This window comes from Dufourea novaeangliae, unplaced genomic scaffold, assembly GCF_001272555.1.
Source record: "Dufourea novaeangliae isolate 0120121106 unplaced genomic scaffold, ASM127255v1 scaffold16, whole genome shotgun sequence".
NCBI classification, from domain to species: domain Eukaryota; kingdom Metazoa; phylum Arthropoda; class Insecta; order Hymenoptera; family Halictidae; genus Dufourea; species Dufourea novaeangliae.
Window position 1 is genome coordinate 3,181,321 of NW_015373891.1, and position 20,418 is coordinate 3,201,738.

Below are 20,418 nucleotides of genomic sequence, written 5' to 3' on the forward strand. Positions count from 1 at the left end.
CAATAAAGACTCTCAGTCGCTTTGTTCTATGATTCTTATTGCTATGAAAAATTATTGCAAATAATTTAAATGAACACACCAAGATTGTGACCTTCGCAGGTCAGTTGAATGAACCGAAACAAGGCACACGTAAATTCGGCGTCGTGCATGTTCTTTTCACCTGCCGCTCCCTCGGAACCAACTCCTAGTCCTTCAGCTTTAGTGTTCCTCTCAAAAGCGTCCAGATCCAATACACTGCATGAATTCATTAAACCGGCGATCGAAGTGAAGAATCCTACGTCCTTCTTTTCTTTCAAATGATTCAACATTCCCCGTTGGATCTCTATATTACCACCGCGTAGAATGGATATACCCAACTCCAAAGTCTTCATAACCATCTCGCTTGGTAGGCCTTTGCAGGCGGATATGTGGAGCAGGACCATTTCCGCTACGCCGCGGTTGGCGAGACGTGCTTGGTGGAAGAGAAGCTTCTGTTTTTCCATTTCTTGTTCCTGCAAGAATGTATATAGACCATTTATTTTAATCCCTTATGTCACTTATACTAATTGCTGTAATGTAAATGGGAAGCAGAAGGATTCTCGCCCTATCTTTTATTTTAAAGTATAATTATTACACTTCGGATTAAAAGTTTAGAAATAATATGTGATATAAAGGTAGAGATATCTTCACTAAATAAACAAATTTATTAAATATAAACAAACAGCATTTATTATAAATGCTGTAAATTTGTCTTACCATGAGCTTGTGCATTGGTCTCTTCAGGAAAGCATTAAACAATTATCGCAGACTTAGTAAATGGAGTCAAAGACAGCCACGCTTAGGGTGAAGTGAAGTTTAATGAAGAGAGGTGTAAGGAGACATAGAGTGGAATTCGAGTTTACTTTGAAGTGATCAGGGATACAACGATTATTACAAGCATATTGAAAAAACCGTATATGTGTGTGGTTATACTCATGTAAATAACAATCAGGTAAGCTGTACAATGGAAGTTGGACTGTATCTGACAATGGTGACATCCAATTTTCGACTCCGAATCAACGAGCCGAAGTATGGTAGCAAATGAGTTTCCGACACAACTACTTATTCTTACCATAAGTAGCTTATGCGCCCGCTTCTACAGGGTTAGTATGTGAAAGAAAGATAGGAAGAAAGTTGTTAATAAGTTTCAAACACACCCAAAGATCTTCCGTAATTTCTAGCTTCATTAAGTAGTATATAGTTGATAGTAATTTTGTAGAGTTTCAGTAGCAGAGCTTTCATTAGAAATTCAATAAACGCTTACGTGGATCGAAGCGCCCCCTTCTTCTTCACCCCCTCCACCCTCGTCTTCGCCTTCCTCTTCCTCTTCGCCGCAAGATTTTGATATAATTCGCGCATAACTCATATACAGAGGATCTTCCTGAAGAGCACCGGATCGTTCTGTCATGGCACCACGACAGAACGTTGTCACTAATTGCGTGAGCGGGTCTGGTTTTCCTTCGTCCTCGTCTTTGTCCATCTTCTTCAATTCGGCGTCCTCGAAAGATTGCTTCAAAAACATTGAAACATATTACTGCAACTGTTCCCCATAGTTACGTAATATTTAATACAAATCGTTTGATAGAATTAAAGGTTTACCGTAAGGTCTTCAATCATCACTTCTTGACCGACATTCTCATCCTGCAACCAGAGCTCGTAGTATGTTCGTGCGAATATGTTTATAGCCCGATGCCTAAAATAATATATACGTAACAATTACTGTCCACTGAAACGTACAATTCAACGAATGTTTTTCATTACTTTACCTTCGTAAATCGTAAAGTGGCTTGCTACGCAGACATGCAATTGCCGCTCTCTTTCTGGCCGCACACAACACACGCTTCCATCCATCTCGAGATGGTGGAGGTTTCATTGCCTTTTAGCAGCATGCACACACAACTATGGTCGTTAGATCACTAATGAATAATTGAAGGAAACATCATCGATGACTAATGATTAGTTTTGCATATCCTTGTACAAGCTCTCGCGGAAAACATCAAGAAATAATTCAAATATTGGTTACTGGTCTACGTGACGAAAACATAACTAAAAAAAAAAAAAATAATGATCAAACTTAAGTGAATGTTAAAGTTTAAGCAACAGAACCGTTAAAGTACAGACGATGTATCGGTTCTCGTGATCGATTGTACCGGAAGCGAACAGAAATCCGGAAAACGCGATCAACGCGAATCAAACTAAAAGAGGATACCTGGGCAAGGAATGTAGGGAAGTTTGACGGAAACAAGCGATCACCGCTCGTTTACGTTGTATCGACACCACGGATCGATATTGACCCTTGCTCTGCTGTTGCGGATGATCTATCTACTCGAGAACATAAAATTACTAAATAAATCGATATGATTCTCAAACAAAGAAGCTTTACCTACGGCACAATGACAGGGAGGTACATGTAAATCGGTTTCTAAACAATCACCCCACTTACCATGTGTAAACCATAAAGAACTTTAGCCATGTCGGTGATACGTGCGACCACGTCCTCTAACTGTTGCGCCTTCACTGGCTCCATCGCGTCTTTCTTCTGACCTAGCTTGGAGTACAGATAATGCTGCCAGGACATTTCGTCGGCGGGATCGATCTTGTCCGGCAAAGTCAGTTGCGTTTTGGCGAACTCGGCGATTTCGTACTCAGGCATCTTCTTCAAGAATCTATCTTTGCAGTGCTGTACCAATTCTTGTTCACGTCCAGCGAATAAGTTCAGACCAACGGGTAGTAATCTCTTCAAACAGGCTACCATCAGAGATGCTTGCACCTCTTTATCCTTGTCCCTTTTTTTGTCACGATGCTTCTTCTTTTTCTGCTTGTCGAATTGTTTAACAGATCACAGAAATATTTTCATTTTTAATTTTGAAACTAAAAGTATATCTCTATTATGCTACCAACCTTGCCTCCACCAGAAGGTGCAGTTCCATCCGAGATAGCAGCAGGTCTTCTAGTTGCTGTTGGCATGATGAGCACCATATTATCTATCTCGTTCGCGGATATGAAGTTCTGTTCCTCCCGCAAGAAATACTGCGACTTGGACCAAATGTTGAATATTGCTGCTACGTGATTATAGAGATCCTCAGCCTCAGGTATATTATTTCTCAGCCAGTGGTTCCTCTGGAGATCCACGTATTTGATCAACAGGGGATAGAACGAGTAGATATCACGAACTAACAGTTGCCAGTCTTCCTGAATCTGTGCTTCAACCTGTGACGTGTCGTCAGTGGACGATTTTATGAAACCTCGAAGAGATTCTTCTTTGTGGAACATATTATCGGTACGTTTTCTGACACGTTCAGCGAGTGGTAAGAACGGATCCTTCAGAAGCTCCTCTGAAGAATTGATGATGATCTGTTGGGTGTAGGCAGCGATACGAGTCATCCAAGGGGCATTCTCGTTACCGATGTTCTTCTTGATCAACTTGAGGACATTCTTCAGAAGTTGGTTCATGTGATCACTGGTGACCATGCTGACATACGTTCCCTCTGTTGGATTTACGTTATCTGGTCCTTGCGCCCACCAGAATGGTAAATACGAGCAAAGCAGGGGTAGAATGATATCTACAACGTGGGGAAGATCGTTGTAGGTTTTGTCAGACTCGACGAACTGATCGACTTCCGATAAGATTGTCTCCAGAGTGGGCATGCTGGACTCCATTTTGGTCATTATGTCCTGAGCTTCCAAGGAATGATCAGCGATACGATTCAAAAGGGAAAACTGATTGTGCTTGTTCAAATGTGGCTCCAGGAAAGCTACGGGGAAGCAACTCGAGAAAGCGCCTAAACAAGACCCTAAGTTCGGCTTGTGACGCTCGATTTCTGTCTTCAAGTACTTCCTGTCGTGCGTCAGAGAAGCGTCTACGCCAAGAGTGTATAATGACGCTAACATTTTGTAGGACGCGACTTGAATTTCATCCACTGTAAGAAAAAAGGAATTAGTATGACCCTTGAAAGACAAACATGTCTATATTCAATATTGTGTACTCACGGAGAAGATCACTGCCGTACTCGCAAGCAGCCAGGTGATCGAACATGGCGGTCAGAACCGGTAAAACGACGCTGTTGATGTACGACAAAGAAGTCGACGTTTTCAGATGTGTACCTCTAAGATGACTATATTTGCCCTCCTGAAGATTTAGAATTGTATGACCCAAATCATCTGCGGTGTTGTTGAAGAACGTCAACATAGAAGTTCTGATGAATTCAGGACAATTTTTAACCAAGCTCTTCGCGTCGATGCCTTTGACCAATACTTGAAGACAACGGACGGTGATCCTCACGTCTGGTCCGAAAGCAGCCAGTCTAGATCTTAACAAACTGGCCAATTTACAGAAGAGAGCAGCCACCATTTCCTTCTCCTTCAAAGAAGCAGCTCCGACGTTATTAGTTGCTGTGGCAACTGCGATAAAGTAATTCCTGTGCGTGCTGAAGTACTTCTCCATCAGAGGTAACACGACCTTGCTGAAGAACTTGATGTCCCTTGTCGACGTTTTAAAACTGTTACGTCGGCTGAACGTGTCGGAAGGTTTCAGTAGCTTCATGTTAATAGTGGCCTTGTCCAAATATGCTATCAGTTTCTCCAGTAACGAATATGCGAATCTTAGCTCCACTGAAGCTCCAGCCGTAGCAACTTCGGACTCTCCGCCTCGATTTGGTTTGTGAAGCTTGTAACCTTGGTATTGTAGATACTTGAGGAATTCCTGGGAACGTTCGCGGTCCTTTCGCTTCTCCTTGTCCGTCAGTAAATCGTATGGTACCAACTGAGGATGAATACCGCCCCCTAAAAAAATTTTACATTTTTTAAATAAAATACATTCTTTTAGAATTGAAGAAATATCTGTTTTAGAGTGTCGTTTGCACGGACCACATGTAATGAGCTCTTCCTTCTTCTTCTTGGCCCAAATGTCATGGGCATTGTCCGCAAGACGTTCAGCCATATTCTGCATTTCTCTGCTAAGTGTCAGGTTCGTCATGTCGACTGGATGAGGATTGTAATTAAATGGACTCGCCGAATCACCCTGTAATATTAAAGTTACTTAGGATAGTTGTGTTTCGTACAGATAGATACTTTTGAATAGCCTACTTACTTGACTCTTCGATGATCTTCGCATGGAGCTGCGATTGGTCGAAGGTACATCTACTTCTGCGTGTTCAACACTCCACCCTATAGCCAGCAAAGCTTTCAAGCTCTCTCTGACAGGCTCCTTGTAACGTTCCCGTTCGTAGTCGTTCAACATATTGTAAGGCTTCAATCTAGGATGAGTCTTATTTATTTCAGACCACTGTTCACCGTAAGTCCAACCGTTTTCTAACTTCCGACTGGCCCAGGCGTCGTGGTAATGCTCAGAGAATTTCTGTACTATCTGATTGAGGTCATTGTTCAGAACCACACTGCAAAATATTCAGGAGGACAAATGTGATTTGAAATTGATTACTATTATGTATAATTTTGGGAATAGAGATTCTGGTACCTGGAGGTGTTGATTGGCTGTGGATTGTACGGTCCATCAGGTGACTGCGTGGATGCCGATTTACTGCCATACCATTCATCGTCGTAATTCTTAGACAACGAATAGTCAGGTGGCAAAGCACAACCAATAGCCGTGAGGCAAGGTAAAGCTTTTCCAAACAGTTCTGGATCGTAGTCCATTTTGGACAAGGAATCGAATATGTTGCTGAAGAGGACCATGGTCAGACGTTTCTCTTCGTCGCTCGATGCACCGTATGCACCTTGTCCACCAGTTGAACCGTAGTATTTGGCACAACGGTCGTAATGGAGAGTCAATAGCTGTAATATCAAACATAAAATCATTATTTCACAGTGCTAAATCTCTGTTCCAGGTAATTAGGCATTGTATAATCTGAAAGTAGATTCTATAACCGCTGACTTACCCTCAGGGCGACGGTGGTATACTCCGACAGTTTCGACACGTCCACGGTCAGTTTTCGGAGTAACTTCAGCAGCATACTTGGTTGCATTTGGCTAAAAAGAGAGAACAGTTAGATGGAAGCAATGGCTAAAGTATTACAGATTAACACCAACATATATTCTACAATATAAGCGCGATCGCTTTCGTGACACATTCAATATCGTGACAATTATCGTGGGACAAGGACAAGCAATTTAAGTAATATTGATAGAACTTACAAGACACTTAACTCGTGGACTTCGCTTGTTAAGTAACAAAACGATTCCGTTAATAATTTCGGTTAATTATAAGAAGATCGTGTTTACCTAGTCAGGGCTACCAGGAAGTCCGACACAGCCTCGCGTTGACCCTTCGTCAGCATTCTGTTCTTGCTCAATCGGTAGACAGTGTGCAGTGTGGCGTCCAAAAGACTGGCGTAGTTGTCTGCCTCGTTGTAGAACTTGGAATGCTTGATCAGGAGTGGTAGAATGCTGATTCCGATGTAACGGTTCATTGCTAACGCCATGTCAGATTCGTAACCATCGTTCTGGAATAAAAATAAGTATTTCAAATGTCAAAAATTACTATAAATGTGAAAAATACCATTATTATTTTGTGAAGAAAATGTCCATCTTCTACTACATATAATTTACAGAACAAAATTGCTTACTCTATCGAGCATGGTCGCAGCTCGAAGATCAGGTAGGAAGGCTTCCTCGAGTATCTTGAAGAACAGCTCTTGAGTCTCGATACCATAAACACGTTCCAGAAATAGGACAACACTTTGTTTGTGTCCCGGAATAAGACCAGACGGCATGTCGCTTTTCGGCTTCTCTTCGCCAGCGGCTGGGTTTAGTAGAGTGAACCTCAAAGACAGAACACCCTGCAGATCGTCAAGTGGCACCAGCGATCGTAGGATAGCTCTCGCTCGTAGAGACTCGTTCTTCCCTGAAATTTGACCTCCGCGTCAGTAACGTTTTCAATAGCGGATCGTGTATCGAAAAGAAACTTTTATTTCGTATATATTACCAACGGTGGATTCTGTAGAAGCTTCTGTTGCACGTTAAAAAAGTAAACGCTATTATTAGATAGAAAATCTCTTTTTACAAGTTACTGGTGATTTGTGAAGAAGCAGGTTGAGTTGCAGTATAACTATGAAAGTATGTACAAGTGAACAAAGTACAAAGTGCAACAGGTGATACGTACAGACGTGGACCGAGATTTTTTTCTTAAATATGAGGTATGTGAACGAGGTCGAAGGAATGTGTGACGCCAATTTCACTTACCTTGTTCAATGACAGAAGAATCTGGAGCGCAGCGACCCAGTAGGTCTACCAAAGTACAGTAAAAGTTCAAGATAGCGGCACCGGTGTCAATATAGTCTTCATCCTCATCTGATTCCGGAAGCGGATGCTCGAATTGCATTACCGATGTGCCCTCTGCTTCATCGTGCACCTGTATCATCGGTACAATCATTATGTTGCATGTAGATGTAAGCATTTTTCGATATAAAGTTTCGAAATCATCAAGCTTACCTTGCGTCGATCAGCAATGCGTTCAGACATTTTGTTGGCGTCTATGATAGCTCTCAGCAGACCTTCACCCTCGCCACGGAGCGCCGGACCTAAACATTCCGGTCTTCTGATCAGCAAACGTATCACCAAATTCGCGTTTTCCTCCACACTTTCACCTAAACAGAAAAAAAAATTTAGTCATAAATACATTCTACAAGCATAAGTTCAGTTATTGACTTTAAACAAATATACAACTTACCATTAACCCAGACACAGAACCTCAAAAAGTCCAAATATCGTTCACCTTCCACCGGATCCCATCCCAGATCGGGATAACCCTTCTCTACTAGTTCCGAGTTCGATTGTAGACCACAACGGGACAAGTAGATGGCAATTTTCTCGAGATAGTGTTCTCTGAGAGCCAATGCGAGTTCCGTGTTCTCCATAAGAGAAGAGTAAGCCACGTCTAAAGGCGTAGATCCTCTCAATGATGGTCTCGATAAGAGAATGTTACTGTTCTCCAGCAAGAAGTCAAAGTGATCGAACATAGCCTTTTGATTCTGCCTTGACGTGCGACAGAAATAACAAAGGAATCTGCAACAGGCTACCACCATCTCGTGGGAAGTGTCCTTCTCCTTGGAAGCTGGTTCTCCTCCTTCTGTAGTCTGCGGTTGAGTCTGAGCGTCCGACTGCGCTTGTGCTCGTCTGCCCAAAGTGTTCATCATGATCGCCATGACATTCTCGTGAATTCTCAACACTCTGATCAAATCCGGATGTTGAAAGAAGGTGTGGTTGTTTACGAGTTTCCAGAGTCTTTCTCTAACTAGCTCTTCTTCCTCTTGCGACATCTGCACGGGTAATAATGCACGAATTTGGCTCAGACCGACCCACATCAGCGCAGCGTCCTCCCTCGTTTTGCTGTTGGTTACGTAGGTCTTCTCTAGGGCTCTGATCAACTCGCCGACAGTGTCGTATTGACGTACCAGAAGGCTGAACATCTCGCGTACTAATTTTGGAGTCTCAATCTGGGATTCCTCGGCCCAGCTGACGATGGTCGATATAAGGACTTTACGGAACACCTCTGAAAGAAGACAGAAGAGCAGCTGTGAGTCTAAAGCTTCAACTGATTGATATCACGAAGATTAGAATTGTAGTATTGTAGAAGAAATATATATTTTTAAAGAAGAATTAGTAGGATGCAATTTTACCTTCTGGAGTTTTCCTTTCCGGTTCAGGTTCCGGTTTAGGTTCCTCTTCCAGCTCCTTCACAGCGTTAATGAAGTTGAATAGTCTTTTCATGGCTCCGGGTTTTTCTATTTCTTCTATCGGTTCGTTCGCAGCGTCAGCCGCTTCCTGAAGAGCGTGTAGAGACACATAGGACATTAGATTGCTATGGAATTCGTTCATCCGGCTGATCAGATCCTCTCCACAGGGAATATTATCCGGATCCTCTTCGAAGTCCATGTTCTTGAAGCTTAAGATAGCATTCATCTGTTCTCGGGGCGGACATCTGAACTCCCTGGTCTTTTTGGCTGCGACCGCTGATGGCAAATCGGACTGTTTGATCTCGTTGTAACGACGAAGCTGATCGGACTGCAGATCACCGACGAAATCGTGGCTGAAGGCGATGATCGATTCAACGCGATGACGTAGCTGAATGTCATTGAGATGATGAAGTAAATAACACATCTGGAGTTTAGCTCCTTCGGCCATTTTCATGTGGAGCAATCCCTTCTTGTGCTCGTCTTTTCCTTCTGTAATTTATCGGTAACATTTTATTGCATATGGCAAATCTATGAAGCTAAGAGACATTTTAATCGCACCAGACGCACCTTTATCGAATGTTGAGTCCCAAGTTTCCGGATGAATCATGATGAGAAGCTTCATGACGTCCTCGTTCCTGAGCATCCCAACCAGCAGTAGCCTGTCAACGAGTTTCAAAAGCGGCCTGTAACGAATAAAAGTTGCATCAATGAATCTGCACACGATGGAGAGTTTGGAGCCGTAGCAATAAGCGGCGCTGTAATTATCCTGAAAGCGGCTTCTCCTTGACGTGTTATCGATGACGAAGACATTAATCATGCAGAATATAGGCCAGCCGTGCACGTATTCATAGTGTTACATACAGGAAGAGATTCTCATTGCTGCCACCGATAGGGTCTCGATTGTGTACTTGATTGACCTCGACGGCCTCGTTCAAGGCCTCCATCACGTAATCCCGTACGACGTCCAGGGGGAAATGCGGGCTGTAGAGGCTCCTTATGTTCTCGATCGTTTGATCGCTAGAAGGAATTTCTCTTCATGTCGACTATTAGTCATGGGGTTCACATCTAGTTTTGGATTAAGTTTACTTACCTAATATCCGTCATCTTCATTTGCGGTCGTACGGACTCGGTTTCTAGGTATCTGAGGCTGTGCCTCATTTCTTCGTTTTCGTACAAATCCTTTAATTCTTGACCTGTAAAAGAAGCGTGATCGGTCACGCAAAAGTCTCTATAAAAAAACAAATTTTGACACTTTCGTGACAATTGTAATACTTTTCAAGTTTAAAGACGTGAACCAATGATATACTGCTATATCTTTTAGTGTCTAACTGGGTCTCAATGGCATTGCACCATTCTTCATAATCCGAATAATTATAGTTCATAAAGAATTCTTTCTAATCACAAGTGATTAACAATGTTATATTTCAAAACCAGCGATTTTATTTTTCTTGCTTCTTGGGTCTTAGGCTGCTTTAGAATTTCTTGTCACGAATGTGTCAATGTGTTCAAGGAAGATATCTCACCTAAAGGAATGATATATTCGTTCTTGCACACTTCCATCGTCGTTGCATGCGATTCGAGATGCAGAGCGATCAGCAAGTCGTAGAATCCTTGTCGTAGGGGCCCGGACATGTATTCCGCTCGAATGGCGTATAACAATTGCTTCTGATCGACGTGTTGACATAGGGCGTGGGCAGCTCTGTAGTTCGACTGGTAGCAGAGGGCTGCGTAGAGTGTTAATGTGTGTGCGTGAAAACTGCAAAGTTAAAATAATTCAACGTCATTAATCCTAATCAAACGTCATTAACCCTTGTAGTATCTACCAGTCAAATTGGTCTTATTTGTTATATGATTATTAAAAATGAAGATTATCACATGAATACGAAAAAAATATCGCAACCGTTACTATCGGTTGTGTTCAAATCTCACCTGAGCAGTTTGTCCATTTCGATGAGTTCCAAGATATCGATGCACCTGTCCTCCTCAGGAATATGCAAAGCTAGCATTGAAATCGCGTCTTCGCATAACATGGACCAACCCCTTATGTCGGATAACTTCAAAGCGTGCACTTGGAGCGACTGATTGGGCACTCTGGCCCACTGATGAGGTTTCAGACACTGCACTTTCAATCTGGGTGGGAATTGCGGTATAACGTGACGCTCAGAATTCTGTAAAACGGCTGCAGACAGTGGCAACGTCGTGGAGGTTCTTCCGAGTTCGATTTGGAGGATCTCCTTGCTGGTGGCTTCCACAAAGATGGCCGGGAACAGTTTAGTGTCGGGTTCCATTTTGAATTTGTGGCTAGTTTCTTTGCCCTCGCATGTGAACGATACCCATCCAGTTGCCGTGTCCACGAAACAACCGACAAACATTCCCTGGGAAGCACCCTTGCCAGAGGCATCTTGTGTGACCTCATTGTAAAGCTCGTCTGCTCTGACCATGTAGCAACTTTGTCTGTCGACTCTGTAATAAAAGTATTTATTAGGGTCTAAGATCGCTATCAGAAGAGTTAAGGGACTAGGAAATACAGGTAGGGCACTACGGTCGTTAAGGCAGAGACAGTTCAGCTGATGGATTGGAATGTTCGGTTCGTTTTATCCTAGGTTACTATAAATATTTTGGATTTAACTTATGTATATCGAAACAAAGAGAGAATTGAAATAAGGGATGGACTATTTACTGGTACACATTCTTATATCTTTTGTGTAGACATTTGATAGATTTGTACGTACTGTTCCTCGGGACGGTCATAATCGTCGGTCACAACCACCGATGCCTTTCTCACGCGAGACAAATTGAAGTCCTTCGTGTGCAGGTGATACTGAGACGTGACCCAGCCAACATAAACGTGAGTTGGATCCTGTCCAGGAAAAATCCTCACGCCGTAGAAGTATTCGTTCATCAGCTTCAGACAGTCCGCGTCGTATATTTCGTTTCCAATTGCCTCGATGCCAGATCCACTTAGAACGGACATCGCCTTCGGTGCGTTGCGCTCTGGTATTTGTGGTGGTATCACCTTCAAATCCGTCTGCGAGCAAAAGCAAGACAACTTAATTTCTGTCCTTCGAAGGCGAGTCGGAATTTTTGGAAGCATTCCTCTGGCAGGATCCGAATCGATAAACAAACAAATAAATAAAAGATTTTACATTTGATATGCGAACTTGGGGGGGCCGGCTACTTGCTTTGTTCATCGATAGGGTCTTCGTACTCTTGTCGGAGACGTCGGACCGTACCGCTGGTTCGGGCGTCTTCGATTTGGCCTCCGGAGACTTCGCTTTACGCGAAAAGAACCTACGATAGACGTAATAAGGTTATTTTCTGTGATGATTGCTTTGCGATAGGCAATGAGGATGGTTATACAGATTGTATTGTAACATTTGGGAACCACTTCTGCTGTGTGTGAGATGTTATGAAATAGTTTAACACGATGATTTCACAAGTTAAGTTATTCAAGTTTGAACTATTAAAAAAATTTAGTTCTGTGGAATAAGGATTGTTAGTTGAACTTACTTTCCATCCTCCGTCTCTTTGCTATGTTCGCTAAGAAGGCGCACATATCAGAATCCTTTCACCGTAAGATTAATCCATTAAAAAAATTGATCAATCTACTTATACTAACCGGAATGGCGAACGCCCTCGTTTTTTCTTGTCGTCTTTCACGTCTCCGTTCATGTCGCCGTAACCGTTCATGTCTACCTCGCTGATCGCGTTCTCCATGTTTCCAGTTCGTGATCCATAAAGGGAACCTTTTCTGGGAGGTCTCATAGGCTTGTTCCTCTGCATTGGAAGTGGCGATTCTTTCATCATTTCGTCTGCTTCCACTGCATCCTCTGAGTAGTTCCTTTGCAACCCTAATTTAACAAATATGTTAAACCATTAATTTCCTGGATTGTAAGACACTCCAAAGTATGTTTACTGCTAAACATTGCCTTTTGTAGCTTTTTAAAATTATTTTTACTATTAAACTGTTGATACCTTGCAAGTGAAACAAATTAATTTAATTTAAATTTCAGAATGTATTGTCAAAGTAGCAAGAAATACAAGAAAATAGAGATTGTAGGTTTTGGATTATCATCAAAGTTAATTAAACCTTAGTTTAAATTGAATACCAGTACTCTGTTATATTAACATTCACAGGCTCGAAAATAGTGAGTCAAGAAACTAAGAAAATTTTGTAATATAGTAAGTGAACTTTATACCTTTGATGTCGCTCATGCTAAAACCAGACTTCATAATTTGCTCCATTTGAGCCGAGGGCGCGGCTTGTTGGGCTTGCTCCACCTGTTCACACAACAGCCGATTCTGGCGCATCTTGATCTCCTGCCACCTTCGTAATTTCTCGCTTTCCGAGACAAAAGTAGACTGACAGATAACGGGCAGTGACAGTCGAAGAAATTCCCAATTCGCTTTCTCCATAGTCTCGAACGTGTTATGGGAGATTTTTAGACAGGGCGGGGTGTCGGACCCTGCTGGGATCCTGGCGACATCTATCCTAGTGTCGGCCATGTCGTCTGTGTTTTCGAAAATCGGCTGGTCCTTTGTGTACCAGTAAGTCACTAGGCGATTCATGTTTCTGGAAGATCAATGATTAAAGTTTGGTAATTAATTTTTGAGAATACAAAAGGATGCAGCGCGGTGGCTTAGAAAATAAACTCTAATATTATTGGTCAAAGTGTACACTTGGTCGAGCAATTTTTTTCAAGGAAATAAATAGTCACAGGAAGTTTTCTATTTCCTTTAGCAATAACAGTGACGCAATAAATTTTCAATTACTTACACACAGAAGGGTTCGTATCCTTCTTGTAGACCACATGTTGTAAAGAACTTTAGAGTGTTCACATCCTGTCCAAATGTTAATTTCGCCTTCTGTCCAACCCCAAGCGTGAAAGCTGGTACGAAACAGTCACCTTGCACATCGGCGAAAGATGTTTCGCCGCCGAGTGCGTCCATTAACAATTCTCCGTTCAGAGAAAAGCCTGGATAATATTATATTTATTAACAAAAGCATTAATCAAATCCCTGCTTATATAATATTACAAATAACTAAATTTATAGAAATTGATTATATCTAGACTGGGCAAACGGTTATTTTTTAACATTTAGCGATTTAGAAAAATTCACTGTCACAGCACTGAAGCGCCAAGGAACTTTGTTAATTGCAATTATCATCGAGCAACGATCGCCAAGACACATAGACACAATACACCTACATAAAGCTATGCAAAGCGAGTGCGAAAATTATTCGAGTAGAGTGTTACGCATGCAGATAGAAGTAATGTTAAAGAGTAAAAAAAATACATAAATAACATGGTTCTGTTGTTGGGATATCTTGTTTTAAAAAAAAGGTAAATAAATTTTATGGAAGAACGAACAATACAGGTAGAAGGGTTAATATTGATGCAGTCTGGAATGATTTTGCAACGCTGTTTGTTGACGCTTTTAGGGTTATTGGGCGTTCCCCAAACGTTGTACAATGTTAAGTTTGATTTGGAAAATGTTTTCGAGCGCATGACAATTTTAATTTGTGGCCAGCTTTGGTTAGTAAACGTGAATCGTATGAATTACTTAAGCGCTGGTCTCGCTGACGTTACAATACCGAGTAGAATACTGGATACCAAAAAAAGACAAGAGAAAACGTGACTTGCGAGTTCGTACGAGTATGATTTTATTAACAATGGATAGTCACTAGGTGTTTTGTGCAATGGAACTCCAACATATACGAAAGCGTTGCTGCGATTACGTGACAGGGTGGGACAATAATCGACCACAATGTGTATTTTGCTCGTTTTGCGGAAGCAATTGAATCAGAGTGTATCCTTTTGTTGGGCGTTGAAGCAAACAACACTCATCTCGACTGGACGAAACAGGATCAACTAATTAATACCGAGTACAAATATGGTTTTCGTGACACTGACAGGAAATATGATTAATAACAGAACAATGTAGGTAACTTAATGTATCCAATTGTGTAATCATAAGTTTGTCTGACGTTCAATTTTCGTTTGCATGTAAAATGTTGTAACTATGTTTACAGTTCCTGTATCCAGTAGTCTATCTCTCAGATCAAACTGTACGTGAATGTAGCTTAAAATGGCAGCTGAAGCGTTCGCTTAAAGATTCCGTCTTACTAATCGTTCGGTCAATTAGATCCAGGAATACACCGACAACGTCTCCAACCTGCCATTGTTTGCCAAATGTTTCGGTTGTTCCCGAGTATACTTTTTCCTCCTTTAAAATAAAATTTCACCAATTCAACAAGTTTTATACGGGACGTAAGATGCAAGACTTGTGGCGGTATACATTACGTTAAGCTACGATTTGGTCTAACGATATGCTATATCGTGTGTATGGCTCGCGAGTTCGAGATACGGACAATAGGGAGATAGGGGGACGAGGGGGGTGGGGGTCAGACATAGAACAATCAGTTGTAACACTTAATCGGTATACTGTACAAGTAGAAACGATCTCCACAGAATTACGACGACGTTGATATAGAAGTTAAGCCACACACTTTCGAATGAAATCCCCCATCGATTCCATTCGCCTCGGGTAGAGGCAAAGGGTGCGGATTGTAAAAAAAAAAAACAACCAAGTCAACATGAAAGAAACATATAGAGACAAAGACAACAATAGTGAACGAGAAAACTCCAAAAAAAAGAAAAGGTGGTGGACCGTCTAGATCGGCTGTTGAAAAATTGCTCTCTTACTGATCGTTCTGTCCGCGACGTCAATGAAACATCCAACTATGTCGCCAACTTGATATTTGTGGCCGAACGACTCGTGGCTACCGGCGTGTACTTTAGTCACCTGATATGTTCACGATTGTGTATCAATTATTTATGACCATTCATCATCACAATATGTGCTCGACGGTTGCACACCGCGAAACAATCACTTTACTAGTTTCATCTTACCATAAACTGACCGATAATGTTTCAATTAATTGTACGAGGTTAACGTCATAATTTTTTTATTTATTCGATTTCTAAATGTCTACTTCTTTGATTAGTGTTCGACACGATAACGCCGAGTAGGTGGAATTCTGAGGACTTACATTGTAACCATCGAACGCCCAAGTGTTCTCGTCGCTTCCCAGCATACTTCCAGGCATGCAATCGGCCTTCGCCCACCCTACGCGCATCGGACCTGCAGTTAGCACCTCGAATTCGAAGTACCACTTTCCGCTGGTCACTGCGTAGTGTTTCTCCACTCGATACGTCCTGAAGGATAATTGTCGTAATCTGCTGGCCTCCAGAAGTAGGGCTATAAGAGCAAGAAAGGTAGCTACAGAAGTATGCTACATTTTTTAACAGCCAAATAAAAATATTCAGTTGCACAACCTTCGTGCTGCTCTCCGGTAGGTGGTTCCAACATATACCCGTAAACCAGCAGGGTCCTAACGGTTTCGCTGGCTGTGTCGCGATTAGCTTTCTTGATGGCGTCGTCCACCTTTGGATAGGGTACCAAGTGTGGGCTCCTTCTCATTTCCGAATCTTCGTTCAGACCGTAAGTCCAACCCTGGCTGATCCTTTCCTTTGCCCACAAATTATGAGTATTCTCAGCTAGCTGATCTACCAGCTCCTCCATCTTCGGAGTAAGCGTGATGGCAGTCAGATCGAGAGGAGCTGGTTTGTATCCGCTGCTCTGTAAGAATGGTTCATTCGGTAGCCTGAGGGTCTTTATCCTGGACGGTGGCTTGTCCATGGTGATATAGTAGCCCAGGGCAAGAATAGTCTTCAGCGTCTGTACAGCCAGCTGAGTGTCGTAACGCTTCTCCGCGGCTGGTAACCGTTCGAACTGAACGATACACGGATGAATCTTCCGCAAGTCATCCCTATGCTCACCGAAGATCCAGCCAGCCTCGATCTTGTTCATGGCCCACATCTCGTGGATATTCTCGGCCAGTTTGTCTCTGATCTGCTCGACGTACGACGGTAAGTTGATCATAGACGTGTCAACCGGGGCAGGGACGAAAGCGGTGTCGTCCTCGACCAACCACGGGCCAGCCAAGACGACCTTGTTCATGTTTCCGAAGTAGAAGCAAGGATCCAGCGATAAGATCTGTTGCGGCAAGAGACTCTCTACGAGTGGTGAAAATTCCTCCGGTGGTTGGAACTTGAGGCGACCGTGGTCACCGCCCAAAAGGAATCTGCAGGATAATTTCGAGGAGCAACTGATGGCGGGAAAGAACATGCCGTCCAGATTGAAGTTCCTGAAGGATCCTAAGATAGGCGCTCCGTTGAAAGTGAACGTGATTATGGGAACGGTGAGATCTAGAGCGCATCCGATCACGTCGCTTTTTCTGATGTAAGGTTCCGTCGCGTTCAGAATTACTTGGGTTTTTCTGCCACCGGTCCATAGATTCGCGCCGTCGAAACTGAATGAATAGAGGTCGTCACCGACACCGTTTCCTCCCCATTTTTCGCCGCCACCAGGGTATGGCACGTAGCTTTACAGAAAATAGAGGATTTACAAGTACCTTCAATTTTCTATTCGAAGTACAAAGATCGAACGTTAACATACCCTGCGGTATTCGCCCAGCCGATCCTCAAATGGGGCATCATATGCGTTGTCTGCTCGATGTGATCGACAGTGACTTCGAAGTACCACTTTTGATAAAGCGCTGAACCTTCGACTCTACCGACGAATATGTTCGGTCTGACGCTGGCCACGTGGTCCACCAGTTGCGTTTGCAGGAGAAGATTCTTTCCTGGCAGAAGGAAGTCGCAGATATTGTTCTGTGACGAGCGTACCGCGACCCCGTTACCGACGCACAGTGAACAGAGAACGTCCAAGACTTTGGGATCCCTGCCGTGCTTCTCGAGTAGCGAGATGATGACTTTGATATGCTCGTCCTGTGGATAAAAGAAGCATAAATTCATGATTCCTATGGTTCATCGCTTTTAAAAGAGGTCGATTTGTAGAAGACGAAGGGAACTGACCATTGGACATGAAATCTTCATTCCTCTGATTAATAGAAGTTACCACATGTAAATCTAATGTGGAATTTAACTTGAAGTATTTACTTACTCGCATCATGTTTAAAGCTTCAGGCGAGTCGATAAGAACGCAGTGGAGTACGTCCAACATTCCAGTTCCCTCGCTGGAAGCCTGCGAGCCCAGTCGACTGAACAACCAATTCAGACGATTACTGTTGGCAAATTGAGCGCAGTTCGTGTGATTTCCTTTGATGATCGCGGCCAACAATTGGTACAAGTATCCGGATATTTGGTCCCATGCCTGCCCGCTCTCGTCCCCCGAAAGCGCCACCAGAAATCCCTGCGAAGTGATTACGTTGATCTTGTCGATGGCCTCCAGGATCAGATTCAGTATGCCTTCTTCTTGGAACAGGTCTTGACGGTTTCTCAGAGCTCGGAACCTGTTCTGTTTCTCCTCGTGTTCTGCGAACGGTGAATATCGTTTCATCATTAACGGTCCCGATGGCTATCGAGAAGGTACAAAGTAGGGTTTGATAATGGTACTTAATCAAAAGGAAGGTTCTTACCCATATCATCCTCGGGTTGAGCGAAATAATTAATCAAGTCTTCGAGACACATCACCATTTCGTTCAGATTCACATTTTGGAAGAACATAGACGCTCTTCTATTTACTTTCAGCGTTTCTCTGCCATCGGTTTGTAACTGGTCTGTACGGTTCCATCCAAGCCTCTACCATTTTTAATCGCAGGTTTTAATTGTGAACGGGTCCAGTACACCTGATCCTCTAGACACTCACGTGATAAACTGCGTGAACAAGCTGCTACATTTCCTGATCACGCGTGCCGTACGGGATTCTTCCTCTTGCGAACGGGAGAAGTCCAAACCGTCGTCCATTTTTCCTTCCTCGTGAAGAACCGCTTGTTTCTCCTCCACTTTACCGACGCCCTTCTTCTTCGTTTCGTACGACTACGTATCCAAGAAAAATCGTTACTCTGTCTGACCCCTTATCGTTCCAGCGACAACTGAATACCCTTTAATAATCACCTTGTACGAGACCCAGAGACATGTGGTAGCGTGCTGCATGATGACAGTCGAATCACCGTATTTGATAATCGGCAACGAGATCCTTGTCCTCGAGAACGATCTTTTGGTCGTCTTTCTCCTGTCGCAGCCAGAACGTCGACGTTTCGATCGTTCCTTCGTTCCTTCAAGGAGAAAGCGAATTCGATTATTGTACAGAATTATGCGCATCATATATTCGAAACGATCCTTGAACTTCTCTAAAAATAGGTATTCACCTATCGACCAGGTACAGTTCGTTGTTTTCTTTTACGCCAAGATAACGGCCGGTGGTCAGGTGTCTGATCCTCATCGGGTGCAGCCAATTTATAAATCCACCCGCCCATTTTGTTCGAGCCAGTTCGAGCCTCCACAAAGATCGCGCTTGGCTCATTACGCTGCCACCTTCGTAGATCACTATACTTTAAACGAAAACCGCCTTTAAGCGATAGAAGTACCTAGACATTGGCCTTTATCTCTCGATAATTCACTATTATTATACTACATGCAATCGTACAGTTAACATCTGGGTCCACTCAGTCCTGTATAATTCATGGTTACAAACTAATATATATAAACATTCCAAATTAACTTTCAATTATTAGGTTGACTGTCTTCGGCTCCGATTTTTATTCCCAACGATAATCTTCTCAATAGGATAATTTCTAATCTCTTCAGGTGAGAAACTTCTACGCTATACATCTGTAGCTGGGTCCAAACAGAAACAATATGGCTCGCCGAGAATTTAATAGACAATTATAATAATGACGAAGTTAAATTTGCAATAACGAACATGGAGTGCTATAGTAATTGATGATTGAATTGAAAAATGGTATGTGTCGAATGGAACGAAGGTAACAGAGTAACAATTAAAATTTACTTTTGGCTCGGTGACGTGCTCCATGACGATGGTATAGTGAGACATTCGTCACCGCCGTGGAAAAATCGCAGCACGTCGCCGCCGAACACATAACCGACGTACTTCATTCGGCTGATTCCAGTCCCATACGGTTGCACGGACCAATGGGTCACGTGGAACGAGGCATTCACCACCGACAAATCGTTCTCTTTGGTGGTATGCTGAAAATAATTTGATACATTGATCGACGACATGAAATCTTTGGCGCGGCGGGAACCTTGATAGATTACAGGCCAATGTGGTTGGGCCTCGGGAAAATGGCCAATAATACTTATATCGATTTTTTCATCGACAAGGCAAAGCTGGTTGCGAATGAATTTTACATTGGGTATGTTCGTGTATGATTTTATAATTGTTTACCAAGTATCTTTCGGTGGCCACGGATACTAGAATCAGATCGTCACCGACACGGACCTTCTCACCCTCGGATCTCTGTTTCGATGCTGGATGCACTGTCCACCAGCATGCCTCCCCTATTAGAATGGAGAACAGTGAAAATGAAATAAAAACGATAGTTTCAGGAAGTAACAGGTATTTCAAGTGAACAAAGTTTCGTTAGTCAACCTTGAGAATGTTGTTGCAGACCGACGTCGAAAGCCAACTTGTCGTTGGACGAACTGGTCGACAGACAAGCCAAATACTGTAAACAATAACAATGAGCAATTTTCTGCTATAAGAGAGTCATTAAGCGTAGTAGCGCCCGAAGTCTTACCATGTCGCTGTTCTGATGCCTCAACAATATAGCGTTACCGTACAACAACGTTCTGTGCCCTGATCCAGTACCTTTTCCCTA

The 20,418-nt window shown here is 42.8% G+C and overlaps 1 protein-coding gene across 1 annotated transcript in view; it reads right to left on the reverse strand.

The window, feature by feature from the left end:
- The window catches only part of LOC107188610 (ryanodine receptor), a 40,866-nt gene that overhangs the window by 4,763 nt on the left and 15,685 nt on the right, over positions 1–20,418 (reverse strand). The window contains 42 exon segments of the mRNA XM_015576932.1: positions 80–491; positions 1,283–1,528; positions 1,618–1,711; positions 2,228–2,340; positions 2,462–2,833; positions 2,920–3,938; positions 4,009–4,800; positions 4,885–5,038; positions 5,108–5,411; positions 5,492–5,808; positions 5,913–6,003; positions 6,256–6,476; positions 6,600–6,877; positions 7,216–7,384; positions 7,465–7,619; positions 7,703–8,524; positions 8,652–9,197; positions 9,276–9,391; positions 9,570–9,725; positions 9,799–9,901; positions 10,232–10,464; positions 10,638–11,171; positions 11,441–11,736; positions 11,891–11,999; positions 12,219–12,239; positions 12,328–12,559; positions 12,908–13,281; positions 13,486–13,684; positions 14,837–14,936; positions 15,763–15,971; positions 16,049–17,157; positions 17,232–17,563; positions 17,739–18,109; positions 18,214–18,332; positions 18,438–18,613; positions 18,692–18,767; positions 18,769–18,852; positions 18,946–19,128; positions 19,587–19,786; positions 19,986–20,098; positions 20,190–20,265; positions 20,338–20,415. Coding sequence (XP_015432418.1) covers positions 80–491; positions 1,283–1,528; positions 1,618–1,711; positions 2,228–2,340; positions 2,462–2,833; positions 2,920–3,938; positions 4,009–4,800; positions 4,885–5,038; positions 5,108–5,411; positions 5,492–5,808; positions 5,913–6,003; positions 6,256–6,476; positions 6,600–6,877; positions 7,216–7,384; positions 7,465–7,619; positions 7,703–8,524; positions 8,652–9,197; positions 9,276–9,391; positions 9,570–9,725; positions 9,799–9,901; positions 10,232–10,464; positions 10,638–11,171; positions 11,441–11,736; positions 11,891–11,999; positions 12,219–12,239; positions 12,328–12,559; positions 12,908–13,281; positions 13,486–13,684; positions 14,837–14,936; positions 15,763–15,971; positions 16,049–17,157; positions 17,232–17,563; positions 17,739–18,109; positions 18,214–18,332; positions 18,438–18,613; positions 18,692–18,767; positions 18,769–18,852; positions 18,946–19,128; positions 19,587–19,786; positions 19,986–20,098; positions 20,190–20,265; positions 20,338–20,415 — 11,704 coding nt within the window.